Source organism: Cornus florida, unplaced genomic scaffold (assembly GCF_030987335.1).
Source record: "Cornus florida cultivar Cherokee Brave unplaced genomic scaffold, ASM3098733v1 CherokeeBrave_3.0.0_Hap2_Chr05, whole genome shotgun sequence".
Taxonomy (NCBI): domain Eukaryota; kingdom Viridiplantae; phylum Streptophyta; class Magnoliopsida; order Cornales; family Cornaceae; genus Cornus; species Cornus florida.
In genome coordinates, this window is record NW_026775575.1 from 57,244,929 (window position 1) to 57,262,997 (window position 18,069).

The following is an 18,069-nucleotide window of genomic DNA, read 5'->3' on the forward strand; positions in this document are numbered from 1 at the left end:
ACAGCTAGTTACTAAAATGAACCAAAAAATAAATAAAAAATAAAATTAGTTAGAGATTAAGGTAGAGAAAGAGTCTTAATGATGAGAGTAGTTTTATCAATTAACATGTATCATATTTTATAAATTAATTGAATTAAATAATAAAGGATAAATATGACATTTGAAATCATATGGGTGTCATTGTTAAAAAAGTCGTTGACTCACATATGAGTGTCATTAACCGAAACCTCAGTATCAATGCAATTTACCCAAATAAAATCCATATGTGCTCATTGGTGTGAATTACGCAATGCTAAAAAAAACTTAAACACAAATATATATATATATATATATATGTTATTTATTATAGCTTTTTTTTTTTAAACAACAAGTGAGTTGACTAGTTAGGCACGCAAAGCCATTCATAAATTAAGTCACACAATCCTTCTCAACAGGTGTCGCTTTCACGCTCTGAACATATTCTCGGCCAAATTATCACTGTTTATAACTTAATTCGACTTAATTCTGTCGTTCTTATGCTCCCGCTTTATGTGACTTAGTTCATAAATAGATTTTTATTATTATTTTTATTTTTTATTAGTGCTTGGTTTATAATCATTTTATCTATGTCAATCTTGATATGAAGTTCAAATTTGGAGCTCAAACTCAATATTGTTCTTGACTTTAATGAGTAATGTTCAAGGAGGGTGTGCATAGCTGTGATATTGTTATTATACTTGAGCAACAAGTTATTACCATATTGTATTTGATCCCCCTTTAAAGTTTTTCCTTTATTGTATATACTTGTAAAGTAAGAATACCTGTTTTTTGTTCTTTAGTTACAAGTCCTTTTCTATTTCAGGTATAAATAAAGATGATAATTGTAAATAAAATCAAGAAAAATTATAATGAAATATATGTAACTCTTTGAATTTTGCGCGGTTATTTTGATAAAATAGAGTGTAACTCATTCTCTTATTTGAGATTAATGGGAGGGATTGAGGTCAAATTAAAGATATATCTATAATTTTTTAATTTTTTTTGGTTAATCGAAACAAACACAGTTTTAGACACTTGAATCAAAACTCAAAAAGAGTTTTAGACACTTGAATCTAAATCTCTCTGTTCTGATTTATAAAACTGTCTAAAAAAAAATTTTAAAAAATTAACCGTCTAAAAAATGAGGCTTGAATTTCTTACCTCTCCGAAGTAGGAATTTAGTATCACTGGATCACTGATATATGTAGCTTAAAATATGATAATAGTGACAACATAAAATAGTAAAAGCATCCATACACTCGATGTAATGAAATACCCATTTAGTTTATTTATAATGAATACTTCTTAAATACTTGTTATATTTATTTTATTTACTGTTCAAAGTTAGACCATTGACTAAATTCTAAGAATCATTGGAAAAAAAGTAGTTATGAGCAATAGTTTTTCAGAGTAGAAAGCAATATATATTCATTCGTTAATGGAGAGGTGTTAAATATGCTATGAAAAACAGAAGGATTTTTTTATTAAAAAAAATAAATAAATAAAATACTTTACACAATTTGTAAAATGTGTGTGAATATTTACCTTAGTAAAAAAAAAAAATTAATCAGGATAACTCATTAAAAATTTGGGCGAATCATAAACTCGGGAAAAAAAATACTTTACACAATGTGTGAAATGTTTGCACATATTTATCTTAATAAAAAAATTTTGAAACACAAATCAGCACACCTCATTAGATATTTGGACGAATCGTAAACTCAAATGTCCTGAATTTGACTCTTTAAATAATGCCAATTTTACCTTGTAAGGTCCAAGGACTAGTGGTTGGAAGTTTTCCATTTCAATATTTAAAAAAAAAAAAGAAAAAAAAGAAAACTCATTCGGAATTTGGGCTACACAGTGGGTCGGCTTGGATTCCGAAGCCCAGAGAACATATGGTTTCATAAACGGATCTTAGCAAGCCCATCAAAATTCCAATTATTATGATTTACGACGAAACCTCTTTTCCTCTTTCTTCTTTTCCATTGAAGGAGCAGAAGAAAACAATAACAACCTAAATTCTGTTCTAGCTTCTACAACTGGTACGCTTCGATTCATATTCCTACATATACATATATGTCTATATATATACATACATATAAATATATATATATGTATTTATGGTTGTACTATTCTACTTTGTCACTGGGTTCAAACTGATCTATACTGCTATTACTACCACTGATGCTACTTTGTTGTTTACTCATCTATTAGTCTTCTTTCACGTCTTCAATAATCAATTCGAATTCTAAGGACTTTTTTTTATATATATATTTTTTATTGTTTTATGGTGATGCAAAATTGTGAAAGAAAGAATTGAAGTAGAACGGTGTGTACTTATATGCTTGTATTATAAATATGCGTGTATATAAAATATTGTTATGCATAAATTCGACAATTTTGTAACTATAAACTGGGTTGGTTTTCCGAAAAGGGGTGTCTTTCTTTGTATGGGTGCTATTTAAATTTTGCTGGTAATTGTTGTTCCACAACTATACCTGTGAATTTTATTCGTTGGGATCATTCAGAAGCTTAGCCTTGAAACATAGTTTCGGTAGGAAGCTTTGAACCCTAGTCGATTATTTTATGTTTGTGTATTCGATATAATTATGTACTACGTATATAGCTTGCAAATGCATACTTCTGTGATTGTCATTTTTTTCCTCTCTTAAGACAGTGGTTTAACTGTCCAAATTCTGAGTACTGAATTGTGGAAATAAAAAGCAAGGAGAAGGAGAAATTTAATCTTGGATGAAGCTGCACTTGAAGACATAATTTGGCGGCAGACGAATATACCATGAAAAGGCTGCCCCGGTTATGGAGTTTGGGAAAAGCCTAAAACAATGTCAACAGATCTCAATGAATGCAATAGGATTTATGGCACCCATAATCAAGTAATGAAGAGACAGTGAATAATGAATGAATTATGAATGGCTTCCTCAACCTGCTCATAGTTGATTTGCCAATTTGAAGGGTTCATTTTTTGGGCATTTATTCAAAGTTCAAACTAAGAAATAGCCCGGAGCATGCCTAGTCGATCTAATATTATTTGGACTTTATCCACGAAAGACCTGCCATACCCCTGCAGTAGAGGCTCAAATATATTGACGTCCTGATTATCTATATGCTTCCCAAAATACAATAAATTCTTCTGATCTTTCCACAACATTAGTAAGAGTTGCCCTTTCTCCTGTACCAGCTCATACAAGGATGGAGAAAGGCTACATTAGAAGATAATGTGGTCCCAGTTTTGTAATCTGCCACTTCCCTTACTTTAGAATTTTGCTGCATTATTAACTTGTATAAGTCACAATGTAGAGTTGAATTATTTCCACAATAATTTGTATGGCATGCTTTTCAAATTCTCAAGCTTATCTACCTAATCATGGCATTAATTTTATTATATAATTTACTATCTTAAAGAATGTGTTTTGTTTTTTTTTTTTTTGGTTGCTTGTATAGTTCCTTTTATCCTTAAACACAATAATTAGCCGACATTCTTCTATCAATCCAGGAGCTGAATTATCAAAATAACAAACTCTGCTAAGTGGTGATGGATCAACTCTCGAATGCCTTTTCTGTACTAGAATTGGATGCTGAAGATGATAAAGTACAGAAGACCACTGTTGCTGCCGCTGATCTTAAAAAAAGTACTAATGGAAGAGGTTCACTCATGTTTTATTTAAGAGAACCCGAGTTCTTTATAATAATCTCCTCCCCCACCCACCCCCCCCCCCCAACCCCCCCCCCCCCCCCCCCCTTTTTTTTCTTTAAAAGCATATAGTTCTCCTTTTGCACCAAAATTGGATTTTAAAATTACATGTCAAACGCGGCTTTCAGTTTTCTGATATGAAAAAGATGGCAACAAATGGTCCTGAGCTATTTTGGATGAATATTTCTGCTGCCGGAATCAGGATGGTAGTTAAAGTATTTTAATGTTGCAGGTAAGGCCAAGAGAAAAGGTGACAGCTCAAAAGACAAAACTTTGTCAAAGAATGAGAATGGGGATCTACAAAGCCCAGAAGTAGTTTCAGAAGAGTACAAGTTGCCCCTTGTGTGGATCGACTTGGAAATGACTGGTAGGCTTTTGGTTTTTCTCATTAAAAGTAATACATAGGATTCATTCCTTTTCCTTGGTCTGTTTCATATATTATGCCTGAACAGAGGGCAGGACACTTTGGCCAAAAGTTGCCCACGTACATCCCCGGTCGTAAGTTCCAGGCATATTCTATCAAAGTCTTTGTTTTATGCTTCAGACTTTGGATGATAGGACACTTTGAATCCAATTTTACTTAGTTAGTATTGGTTCTTAGGACATGAACCTCTCAATTTTAGCATTTATACAAGATGCCTTACCTTGTTCATGCTGTATTAGCAAGTAGAATTTCTTTATTAATCTTATTATTGGCGAATATTTTATGTTTGAACCTTGAAACCAAGAACTTAGAACTCCTTTTTGTCCTAGGTTCCAGAGAAAGCAGTCTGAGTCCGTTACCTGTTTCTCATTGTTGATGAACAACTCCACTTTTGTCAATCAGAGATTCATCTTTGGTTCCTTTCTCCAGGTTTGTCATTCTGTGACCGGACTGCTCCACTTTTGCTGTTTTCTGTTTTTTCATTTTCCTAGATCACTCACTTTGACACCAACCGCACTTTTCCCATTGATTTCCATCAGAACCAGTTACCTTTCAACTTGAACCTCTCTTATCACTCTGCTTGAATCCTATGATTCAGTTTTGGTTATATGGGTTCACTCTCTTTAACCCTTTTTTTTCATTCTAGTTTTTGTTTGTCATTTTCTCTCTTCCTTTAATATATCTGACTTACTCCTTTTGTTACCACCTGCTTTTATTTTTGTGAGAAGAAGTCAAAATTTAGCAGGGAAACAGGAATACTTGTGAACTGTAGATGCCAAAAAGTTGTGGCAACTTTAAGAGCATCATTGAATCTATGATTAACTAACCTTTCAAAATAATCAATTAGAACATATTTCTTCCGAACCTATTCATTTTCTTTAAGCTGTAAATCTTCAAACTTGGTATTCTGGTTTTATTGCTGGTTGTGCTTTTACAAAATATACCAGCAAGGTGGTTTCATCATTCAACCCATCCCCTGTGATAGAGGACGGTTGTGACGGGTTGGCAGACGCATTAGACCTTTCTGTCACATCAATATGAGTTTGTATATATTCAAGTTGGGCTTAATGAAATGCATTTTTTCACTGCCACAAGTTCAAAAAACATGATTTTAGTTAAAATAAGTGATAAAGCAAGGAAAACAAGTTGCAGTCAGGTTGGAGAACGCTACTTGGTACCATATAACCCCAATATTCATTTGGTTGGCACGAGGGATTTTGAAGGATGGAGTAGGCATCCCTAAGGAAAAAATGGGGTATGTCCCTCATTTTGTTTGGTTAAACAAGATTGAAATGGGGAATTAAGGAATATTTTGTGATCTTACTATCATACCCTTTAATCTGTAATGAATTGTGTTGCTTGAAATTGGGGCCTCTTTTTCTCCTTTCTCCTACTTTTAGAAGGAATATGGTGAGACAGGAGGGAGTGACCTTCCTTTCTCTTTCCTTTTCCTTTTCCTTTTCCTCCCCTCTTCGTACTTTTTTATGCATGCATATTTGATGTTGAATGGCTTATATTATTTGCATAAATTGTTCTTTTACTGTTGCTTCCTATGTAGGTCTGGATATTGAAGTTGATAGAATACTGGAGATTGCTTGTGTAATTACAGATGGCGATCTGGCCAAAGTGATTGAGGTAATTTTATTCCATCTCTTTATAAACCGATTCTCAAGTATTGGTGGTTGGAACTGTTCTCTGTTAATTGTATCTTCTTTACTGATTTATTATTGCATCTTCTTTACCAATTTATTACTCTGTTGTATTGCTTATTTAAATGATGTTACCAATGCCATTTCCTATAGTTAAATAATAAGGATCATTTACTACCAATGGGCATTAGCCCAGATTGTATGATCTCTCCTTCCCAAAGGGGAGGTTGAGTGTTCAGCCTTGCTAGGGGCAATATTGTGGGTGGGTGTGCGTTTGCTTGAACTTTCGAAAAGAAAAAGGAAAAAATTTAAGGCTCATTAACTTCATTCGAGTGGTACATATTCTCAGGGGAAGTGAAAATTATTATACTCGGAACTCTAATACCTACAATTTCAATGCGTCTTATTTTCTTGATATTCACGTATACATACCTATTACTTATCAAAAGCTAATAGCTAATTCCAATGTCTTGGCCTAGGAAGCACAGATACGGACACGGATACAACAAAGTACAGATACGGTGGTATGGCAAATCTAAAAAAGAGGGACACAAATGCAGTTTGGATTCGTAAAAATAATAATAAAATGTATTATTATATATATAATTTTTTTTTTTAACTAGGAAAAAAATAGTAATAATTTTTTCTCATTTATCTATATAATCATGAATGAAATTACTAATTTGGGGTTTAGAGTTAGCTGATTGTTATTTTCGTTTTCTTAAATTTTATATTATTTTTTTACTTATAAAAAAAAAAAATTATATTATTTTTTTAGTTAACCCATAATATATTTTAATTTGCATTGAATCCCATTCTAGTAAAAAAAATAAATCAAAACCACCCCGCCGTGTCCTAAAAGTGTCCAAATGTGTCCATGTCGTGTCTAAACCGTGTCCAACCAAAAAATAAAGTATTCAAAATTTAGGACACTTCCAGCCGTGTCATATGTGTATGGGCCGTGTCCGCGTATCCAACACATGTCCGAGTGTCTGATACCGTCACGACACCTTAGGAGAAGTGTCCATGCTTCATAGGTCTTACCTACTGTGTGTTCATAATGTTTTGCAAGAGTAAAGAAGGAGCGGAATATGGCAAATTGTTACCTTTGTTTGAAAGAGACATTGTTTTGTACATTTGAAAAGATTAAAAAAAGTTCTTTTTATGCATTTAAAAATTTAAAATTTGCACTACATCTCGTAATTTCATTTGAAAAGCTTAAAAGAAAAATGCTATGCAAAAATACAGCCTAAACTATATTTTCAGAACATTTTTTTCTTAATGCTTGCATGCAATTACTTTCTTTTTTGTCATATATTTTTAATGTCAGACTCTTATTTCTTGGACTTTGATTGCCTCTTATTACTTATTCTTAGAGTTACTAAAATTCTGTGTTTGTGGAACTTAATACAGTAGCTTTTAATAGTTTGATACTCCTCTTATTCGGAACTGAAATAAGGTCTACCATATTTAGGGTCCTGATTTGGTTATCCATCAAAGTAAAGATTGTATGGATAAAATGGGCGAATGGTGTCAGAGTCATCATGGAGAAAGTGGTAAGCAGCTTGTCAAGTGTTCCTGCTTTTGCGGTTGTTCCACTGTCTCTATAAGATATGCATTCTCAATAAGATATACATTCTGGTGTTCCATGCATTTTACTTTAAAAGATGCATGTGACATCATTCTTTTTATGCGGACATAATTTTTCAATTAAATCCAGGGTTGACAGAAAATGTTCTCCAAAGTACAATAAGTGAACGAGAAGCTGAAAAGCAGGTATGCTAAGCATATTTTATGCCGAACTTCTTATTTGTATTATGGTTTTCTCAAATGAATTAAATTTCATGATCTGTGCAAATGGATACATTTCTCGTAATAGTTGTTTAGTTGTTGAAGAAAAATGACGATTCTTAGTTTAACTAGTGTGTGTAATTGTTTCTGAAAGTTCTATGAACAATAGTCGGGATCATGCCTTTGTCTGGTTCCTTTACAGGATTTAGACCTCGCACTTGACCTGTGCTAGTTATATTGTGGTAACTAGAAAAACCTACTTCTTCCTCTGGTAACTTTATTAAGCTCTTTGTTTCAATTACTGCATGATCGAATTCCAAATTTGTTTGGTACCATGTCTTAACTCTAACTATTCAACCTTTGGGAAGGATGAAGTTGTCTGGATCTGTTTAGGTATATAACTTTGTCTTGCATGAGATATACATAATTTAATGTCTGCTTTCTTCTTCTTTGATAATGAATAAGATATATTTCATTTGAAGGCACTGAAAGGGCATCAAGACCTTATACACACAAAGCACACCGAAAGTCTGTCTCAAACACCCCCCCCCCCCCCCCCCCCCCAAAAAAAAATAATAATAAAAAAAAAAAAATAAAGAAGAAGAAGAATCAAATCCCCTACAAGATCAAAGAAAGCCCCAAGGACAGGTGTCACCTACCTCTAACCCAACTGAAGAGAACTCCAAGCACATGTTCAATTTGAAGCTGGAATCACTACAGCTCCAGTCTTCAAGAGATTGATGGTATCTCACCCCAAATACACCTCATCAAAGAATCACACAAGCTTTTTATTTTTTTATTTTTTATTATACCTATTATAAACACACTGGATGTCGAATAAGTTAATTAGTCGTTGAACTGGCGAACACCCAGGAGATTACAAACAAAGCCAAAAAAAAGAGACCACATCTTCCTCATCACATTGCAATGAATGAACAAGTGATCTGCAGACTCCCCTGCTTTATGCACGTGCAATACCAGTTGATAGATTTTGCATTTCTTCAATCTCTTTTTTTCTGCATTGACTAAACCTGTCTGACATAATTTAGTTGAGGAATGGAAAAACTTCTGATGCTCCAAAATTTGACAGAATACTTAGCTTCTTCAGACTATATGCTTAATGGTCCAGCAAAAAGTAGGATTCTGTTGTGCAAGATTTTGCATTTCAGTGGTTTTCACCAGTTGAAATCTTTTTTACAGGATTACATACATATGCTATATAGGTGTTAATGGATATCACTTGTTCAGCTTTTGTTGAATGACGATAATTTCGGTAAAATATTTGTTCGAGTGGGTGTGACACCACCAAGATCGTAAATTGTTATTCAAATTCCTCTTAAGGCGGAATATAAGCAATCTACTAAGAAGCATCTTTGGTATTTGGTTCAACTCCTTAACATCCTAAATTTTTTTGTATATCTATCTTTCCAATACCATTGACGAGTGCCAAGAATAAAAACAATCCAAAGCAACTTCACTTTGGGTAGGGTGCAACTCAGGTGGGTTGAGTGAGTTGAAGAGTGAACCTAAGCTCAACACCCAACGTATAAAATATGAAGCTCGGGCCCAAGCCCAACCCGACTTGTAGCCCAAAGGGGTTAAACCGAGCTCAACCCAATCAAATTGCCTGGGTTGGGCGGGTTGAAATCAGATTTTGATAGAGAGGGAAACATATGGCCCTTCATTTTGGCTATGTTTGGTATAATAGGAGGGAAAAGAAAAGAAAGGATAACATAAGTTATGAGAAAAAAGAAAGGAAAGGATAGTGTTACCCTTTCATCGTGTTTGGTTGATTAACGAGGGAAAAGAAAGGAAATGATAGTTTAGCACTTAATCGTGTTTGGGGAAAGAAAGAAAAGGAAACTATTTTAATATTTTTACCACTATACCCTTTCACATTTAAAGAACAAATATATAGATAAGAAATGGTGAGACAAATATAGAGATTGTGCTAAACATCATTCAAGCAAAAAGACAATTTGAAAGAAAAGAAAGGGTTAAAGAGAATTAAAACGTGTCCTAGGACTCGGATGGTATTTTGATTTTATCTTCTATAAAAATAAGGACAAATTTGGTGTTAGAAAAGTTCCATAACTTTGTAGCCCTTTCCTTTCATTTCTGCCCACTTTTTGGAGGATAACAAAACCTATATATCATTCCTAATTTGTATCCCTCCATTTCCTAACTTTTCCTTTAAGAATTTATACTAAAAACAATATACCATTTCCCTCCATTACTTTACTTTTCCTTTTAAGAATTTATACTAAAAACAATATACCATTTCCCTCCATTACCTTTCTTTTCTTTTCCTTTCATTTCTCTCCAACCAAACTGGGTCTAAATGAGAAATAAGTGAAGATTCCCTTCTTCATGACATGGAAGGCTCCAATTAGGGGTGCAAGTTGGGTAGGCCCAACCCTGGCTCGATCCCAACCCGAATTCAGGTTGTGTCAGACCAACCTAAGCCCGACCAAAATCTCAGGCTCAGCCCGTCGGCCTGAACCCGATTATTTTCGGGTCGGTCGGGTTGGTCAGGCTGGTCTCTTTTTTTTTTTTTTTACCCCTTCAACAACCCCTAGGGGCCTTTTACACTCTCTCTCCAAAAAGGAAAATTTAAAAACAGACCCAAAACATCAACGGAGAAACCCATCAAAATCCAATCTTGATGTTTATGCAACAATTAGAGAACTCCATGAAATTACATATGCATACACATACCAAAAATGTCTACCATACCTCTAAAAGAATTTCACGTCAAGTACACAGGGGAGAGAGTTCCATTAAATTGGAGTACACACTAAAAAACCCATGAACTGTAAAAACCTCGTTAATGTGGTTTTTATGGTTTATTTTAAACTACAAGAATGGTGACAACGAAAGAGAGGTGGAGTTGACGACCACAGCGACAAGATGGCGACTGTGGCGATGAGGGAGAGATGAAGACAGCAGTGGCGACAAAGAGATGACGACGGCGACGATAAAGAGATGGAAGATGACGGCGGCTAGGGTTTCTCTCTCTCCTGGAGTGGCAGTGGGTTTTTCTGGAGAGATGTGTTGTATATAGGGGTGACTCCAGCCGTTGGATTAAAATAGATGGGTGAGATTTAATTGAATATTTTAATGTAATAAAATAATACATATATTTATAATATATAAATTGGGCTCGGTTTAAAAAGGTTCTAGCCTGAACCCAACCCGAATATGGGCTCAGCCTGAGGAAAGGAAAGCTGAGCCCAACCCGAAAAGCTGAAACAATCAACCCGAGCCTGAAAATATCGGGCTAGGTTCGGATGGGTCAGGTTAAGCCCGCCCAACTTGCACCCCTAGCTCCAATGGCGACTAGATTTTGAAGCAATTTTGGAGGGTCCACCTATAGAGACTGATATCATGTAGACCTTATTAGCAGTGATGGCATCAGACCTAACACATAGATCCATAATATTGCAATTGATACTCCCTCATACTTTTTACATGGCAATACATGATTACATTCCCCCATGTGACAGCCTCTTTGGCAATGTCACAGGCAATAGGGGATGAACTTTCTCTCTCTCACTTGGGCGGCGACTAGGGTTTGTAACTGAGCTTTGAGTAAATTTATAGCAACCATTAGATTAAAAATAGATGGTTAATATTAATTATTATTATTTTGTAACTAATATTATTATAATAACTAGGGTTCGGGTTACTCACCTCTCAACCCAAGCCCAACCCGAATTGGATATGTTTGAGAAATCTAAATCCAAGCCCAACCCAAACAGTGAAGAAATTACCTCAAGCCCACCTAAATCTCGGTTTGAACCTGCCCAGGTTGCACCGCTAACTTTAGGCAGAAGACCATCATATACCAAATTGGATTGCAGAGGAACCATGTTGAACAGCTAGGTGCAGCTTGAGTAAAACTCTGTTCAAAGTGGGTAAGTTGAGTTTGAACTCGTCTGGTGAACTTGTTTAGTAAACGAGCCAAGCCCGAGCACCATGACTTGGCTCGTTAGGCCATAAACATGTTCATGAACAGACTCATTAAAACTTATTAACATGACTCCTTTATTAGGGATGGATCTATAATTTAATTTTTCACCTCGTCAATTATTAACTTGAGATTGAAGTTGGCTGAACAAGGCAAGCATGAGCTCGACAAGCAACGTCAGAGCTGAACTTGAATACTCCTATCTGGGCTTCACTCAAGCTCAAACTCGAATGGCCAAACCAGCTTGGCTCATTTGCAGCCCTAATAAAAAATGGCCCAACTGTAGAGTACATTGTTAAAGGAATTTATCCCACAAACTTTTACTGCTGTTATTTAATGAAGTTTAAATTAGAGAAGAGGACAAAAACTGCAATGGTGAATTAAAAATTAATTAGGAGTTGATCCACCAAAAAAGAGGCTCGCAAGGCACCAAATAGAGATGGCCCATGTTGTGGCGACCTTGTGGACGGGTGTGCTGTGGGCGGGTGCAAGAGGCACCGGCAGGCTACCACACTGGGCGAGTTACAGGTGCACAATCCCACATCGTCTGGGTGTGAAAAGGGGAAGTGCTATATATGTAGGATTTATACACTCCAATTGGTGCGAGGCCTTTTGGGGTTAAACCCAGGAGTAAAACCGTGCAGGCTCGGGCCCAAAGCGGACAATATCATACCATGTGATGGAGTGGGTCGTTACACGTGGTGGAGCATGTTGTTTGAATGCAATTGTTTCTTCTATTAGTCACAAAAGGAGAAGATTTTTTTTTTTTTTTTTTTTTTTTTTTTTCTTTTTTGGAAGTATATAAGATATATATCATGAGTGGTTTGACAATCTTACTGACCCTTCAATGAAATATCTGGCTGCAGTCTTCAGAGCGTTCACTCTGTCTAACCATATGGCTGTTACGTTCTATGACAACCATTCAGTTCATACTTTTTCAACTCACCTGCAGTTGGGTTGAAATTTCTTTTCCTATACTGGACATTTTTTGACATGTTTTTCCCTCATTGTAGGTTATTGAATTTGTAAAGAGATATGTGGGCACATATACGCCTCTTCTAGCTGGAAATTCGATTTATGTGGATTTTCTATTTTTGAAGGTATGTGGAAAAAGATATATATATTGGTCCAGCCGACCAGCACTGCTAATAACATATATACATCAACACATTATGTCCATATATTCATATGGATGGTAATGGATTTATTTGGTACTTATGTTACCTGTTGTGTAGGCTGTGGGTGTTCTGTAGTACACTTACCCAGAATTATTTTACATGATTGAGGTGGCTTACGGATATTGTTATTGTTATGTGAAGTTCTCTGATAAACACTAGTACTCGTCTCTGCCATCTGATTTTGAGAGCTTTCTGACTTCTGTGCTCTTCAATGGCTCTCTTTTTTTTTTTTTCTTTTTTCTTTTTTTTTTTTTATGACAAGGAGCAAATGATATGTTGACATGAAAAGGAAGAAAGAGGAGGAAAGAATCGAGAATAAAGAAGAGTTTTTAGCAAGAAACATAAAATTTTTGGGTCCGGGGATGAACAATATTTAAGTCAGTGACACAGCCCCATTCAAAACCAGAACCCTAAAACCTTGCCATGTATTTTATTTTAGAGTTAGCAACCAAGGAATTTCCATTGTATGACTAGGAGAAAATGAATACTTCCAAATGAGACACCCTTGCATAAGTACTCAAAATTGTACCAAAGCTGGCCACCATTTTTCTTTCTTCTTCCTTTGGGCTATGAATTTATCCATTTGTCTTGGCAATTCGTATCAGTGGCTGATTGTCGTACTTAACCAAATATGCTCGGCAGCAACTTGAGGAGCATCTTGAAGAATCAAGAAATGATGCTGCTTTTAGATACATTATTCTGATTTAATCATTCTAAATAGCATATAATTCCCTCCAAACACATTTTAATAGTTAAAATACTTTATCATGAATCCATGATAAGTTGACTGCTTTGAAAACTTCTTGTTTATTTACTTATTGTCTTTTATTCCGACACTAAAGTTTTATTTGCTAGATTCAAACAAGTTTTCCCTTTCGCAGAAATACATGCCGGCTTTGGCTGCTCTTTTTTCTCATGTGGTAGTTGATGTTAGCAGTGTTAAGGCTTTATGCCTCCGTTGGTATCCAAGAGGTATCAAATTTACTTCTCTTATTCAATTCAAGTTATTCAGCATTTTATTGTTATCTTGCCCATTGCTCTCTCTCTCTCTCCCTCTGTGCTTCTAAAACCACTTTTCATATAATTTTGTTTCAATTTAAATACGTTCTTTATGTTCACCATCATTCTAATCCACAGATAACAAAAAGGCTCCGTCAAAGGAAAACAAGCACCGAGCCATGGACGACATCAAAGAAAGCATAGCAGAGCTAAAATACTACAAGCAGAATATATTCAAACCTAGGAGTAAGAAGTGACTGCTAAAGAAGAGATTGCTGATCTCGGGTTCAGCAGACCTTTCACTTTGAGCAAGTTCATTCTACCGGCATGCCAACGATCTGCTCTCACTTATCAGTGTAAAATGGTGTATTGAATCAGATAAATCATTATTATGGAATTTGATGCATTTTGCTGAAACCATAGAATCACAGTTATCATTATTCCATGAACTTGTATAACAAAACAAAAGCTTTGTTATTTGACTAATGCACTAAATTTTAGCTCTAGAACTTAATACTGATGGCTACTCTCTCTCTCTCTCTAATATTGTTGTGTGGGAATTGTATCCAAGTGAGAAACCTGAGCAAATACTCCAATGTTTGTTTGTGATGATATTCTGATGCTAATGTTGCTTCTTGGAGTGAAAATTCTAAGTTTCTGATGCTTTGCTAAGCTCTGACATAAAATATTTTTCTCGGAATTTTTTTTTCCTTTTTTAGGTAAAATATATATTTTTTTATTTTTACTTTTTCGGTGTTTGGCAAAAGTCTAGGTTGAGATTAAGGTCAAGTCCATTGGACGGGGGGTGTAAAATAACTCGTCGAAAATTAATAACAAAGTTATTTTTGTTAGCCCTAAATACAATTATTTTCATAAACTTACCTATTGGTAATTTGGTTGGGTGCTAGGTCTAATTGAGACAGAAGCATTTCAATTTCATCACAAATTTCTTTAAGCAAATGTAATTTTGCTTCGCCAAAAGAAATTCAAAAATAAAACAGAAAAAAAAAAAAAAAGAAAAAAAAGAAAAAAAAAGGAGAAAGAAAAAAAGTACATCATAAAGAACGTCGGCTTGATTATGTCGGAGGAAAATAATTCCAACTATTTTTCTACCTTTTAATCATGGGATCAACAATGCACGTTTTTTTTTTTTTTTTTGTAAATAACTCTCACAATTCACGTGAGAGTCTCGAATATTCAACCTTTCACGAAGAACACAATTTTATTAAAACATCGTAACTTCTTAGTAAAAAAAAAAAATCAGAGTTGCTCACTACTCCAGCATTTAGGTTAATTATTTTGATTTTTCATTAGTTTAAGGGCAAATTTCACGAAACCCCTAATACTTTTTTTTTTTATTTATCAAATACCCCCAACCTACTTTAGAAAACCCCCAACACTATGAAAATTGATCACATTGCACCATGTCTGTGATAAAAGGACGAAACTACCCTTCTGATATACCAAATTAATTAAAAAAGCCAAAATAGGTATTTTACCAATTACTAAAATACCCTTGGTGACATTTAAGTCATCAAAGCACAAAACGACCGCGTTTTGTGTGTTTATATTATATGTCCACTAAACGCGGTCGTTTTGATCAAACCCATTTGATGAATTGGGTAAATGGTTCGTATATATTATATGTATATGTCTATGTCTATGTATAATAAATGAAAATCTGAAGCGATCAAAGGGATGGGAAAGGGTTGTTGACAAACACTTACGATCAGAGGAATTGGAAGGGACTAGGTTTTGAGGGTGCTTTTGAGTGAGATTGTGTGTTTTTCTTTTCCTTATTCAACCTCTTCTGTGCTCTTTTCGTTCAAACACTGATCAGTGGGGTTGCTTTCATCTGTGGGTCAATGAAGATTTGTAAGGAGTGGTCTATTCGAGGTTCTTGTCTTCGACTTTTCTAGACAACATCATGTCGAAAGTGTTTGGCTCTTTTTTTTAGGGGCGTGCCAGAGTCTTTCGACTTAAGGGGTTGGATAGCCAAACTATCCTTGGTGCTGACCGAATCTGAAATCAGCCCTTTTGTGAATCAGGCAACTGCTGGAAGGCAAGGATGACCCCTTCCTTCAGGTTCTTAAACGCTTCAATAAAGAGAACTTTCAACACTATATGTAGAATGGATGAAGAGAGTAAAACAAATTACACAAGCATGCATTTATTCCGAGAGACTTAAAAAATAAAAGTAGAGGGGACTGAAGCCAAGCGTTAACTTTTATTTTATAAGTAGAATTCTCATACAGAGTACAAGAAGTGTAAATCTAACACTAAGTTACTCCTATGAATAGTAGTAAAGTACAAGTAAAAGGCTGTATGAAATTACAGAAAATGAAAAACATCGAAAAAATGAAATTGCAGAAGTAGGAAATTGTTGTGGTTGAGGACCCTTTGCACAAAGCTCCATGGTGCTATTTTTAGATGTCTGGAGCAGCAATTAGTAAAAGAAGTTTCCTTTTCAAATTCAAATTAAAAAACTTCATTTGTCTCAATCTTATCCATCTTTTGTCTTTTGTCTTAAACTTATCCAAATGAATCGTGCTTGTGAAATAAAATTGACGTAGGCAATTTATTAACTTTAGGCTCCAATTTTATATAAGAGTCTTTTATGATAACAATATTAAATTATTATCACTAAAAGGACACCTCTCTTCTTCCAATCAACTATTGACATGTGTCTAAATTGAAAATTAAATTTAGAGTGCAAATAATGCCCCCCCCCCCCCCCCCCCCCCCAGCTCTTTGAAATAAGGGTAGACCGAAATTTTAAAGAGTTAAACTGATGGATTACAATTTAAATCAGTTATTCTTATTCGGCCCTTCGCTTAACTAACTAGTCCCTACATCTTTCTGACAATTCTTCGATTGATTTTCCGATCAGCACCTTATTACCGTCAGCCCTTTTTTTATTTCGCTTATCAGCAATTTTTCAACCACATCCTAACTACGACACATTCACTATACAATCGTTTTGAGCACTTAATCAATTGAGGTGTTGATCAAACCTTACCTCCAAAGTGATAAGTAAGTGGTCTAGGTGCAGGATTGAATTATGTAGAGGCTAATTGTGTTTATCCCCCGGGTAATTTCCAATCTTAGCACTAAATTGTTGACATTTGCAACCAAAATGTGCATATTTGGCTGTCAATCAACAACTCATAATTTAAATCGGTCACAATAATCGATACTTCTTTGGTATCCCAAGTGGTTGAGCAACCTAATGGGTCTTCCAAGATCGAACGAAAACTCTTTCGGCCTCTTGGGGCTTCTTAGGGTCGAACGAGTTGCCCTCCAAGGCCAAGTAAGCCTTGGTTCAAAATTATATTATTTTTCAGCCTCTTTTGGTGTCCTTATGGTTATCAAAATCAACACCTAAACACCATTAACCCTTTTCAGAGGCTTTTTCAACGCTTAACATATGTAAAGCTTGATATCTATTAGTTCTGCAGCTTTAACTTCAATGCCAATTTCAGCCATTGTCCAATGAATCTCATAAGTGGGATCTTTGACATAATTATTATTCGACGCCTCTATCACATGAATTTCATAGTTTGGGTCCTTGTAATAGGTACCCCTAGAGGCATTCCTTCTATCTTGTTCTTCTTTCAAGACCTTTTCATATCTTGTAGCACTAGAGGCTAGTTGGAACAAGTCCCGAAATTGTATTCCCTCAAATTTCCTTCGTAATTCAAAGTCTAAACCATTCAAGACTAGACTCACATATTTAGTTTCTAGAAACGCTACTTGGCATTTGTGTTTCACCCTTTTAAACCTACCAATGAAGGCTTCAGCCATTTGTGTTTCGCCCTTTTAAACCTACCAATAAAGGCTTCAGTGGTTTCTACAGGCATTTGGGACAGCCTAGATAAGTCAGCCATCGACACCTTTGGTTCGATCTTATAAAATTGGGTATGAAACGTTTCTTCCAATTGTTGCCAAGTATAGATCGAATTTATCGGTAAACTTATATACCAATAAAATGCGGTCCCTTTAAGGGAATTAACAAATAACCTTAATTTTAAGAATTCATTCGCTCCAGCCTCACCACATTGAATGGTAAACTGACCAATATGTTCTATAGTAGAAATGGAGTCTTCTTCTGAAAAAGTAACAAAATCGGGAACTTTATAGCCTCTTGGAAATGCATATCGGTCTATATAACCCCGGATATGGCTTTCTATATGTAAGGCGATCAACTGTTCTTGGGGATGGTCCATAAGTTTTTTGAATTAAATTAGCCAATTGATCTCTATCAACCATAATGGGTTGATAGTTTGGCTGTTGTGCTTGAGGCTGATGCATATAAGGTGCCTGAG

General features: G+C 35.2%; 1 protein-coding gene across 3 annotated transcripts; it reads left to right on the plus strand.

Annotated features, from left to right (window-relative positions):
• The first annotated feature begins 1,954 nt into the window (after window positions 1-1,954).
• LOC132306539 (oligoribonuclease) lies at window positions 1,955-14,264 on the plus strand. Of its 3 annotated transcripts, none has more exons than XM_059803953.1 (9): window positions 1,955-2,063; window positions 3,536-3,686; window positions 3,966-4,100; window positions 5,716-5,792; window positions 7,281-7,362; window positions 7,527-7,582; window positions 12,581-12,667; window positions 13,627-13,717; window positions 13,883-14,264. In XM_059803953.1, exons 2-9 carry the CDS (start codon window positions 3,575-3,577, stop codon window positions 13,999-14,001), a joined length of 759 nt encoding a protein of 252 aa, XP_059659936.1. In that variant the 5' UTR covers window positions 1,955-2,063; window positions 3,536-3,574; the 3' UTR covers window positions 14,002-14,264. The 3 variants fall into 3 exon arrangements, with proteins under 3 accessions (XP_059659936.1, XP_059659937.1, XP_059659938.1); XM_059803954.1 differs by having other exon boundaries at window positions 3,536-3,671; XM_059803955.1 differs by lacking the exon at window positions 12,581-12,667.
• The last annotated feature ends 3,805 nt before the right edge of the window (window positions 14,265-18,069 follow it).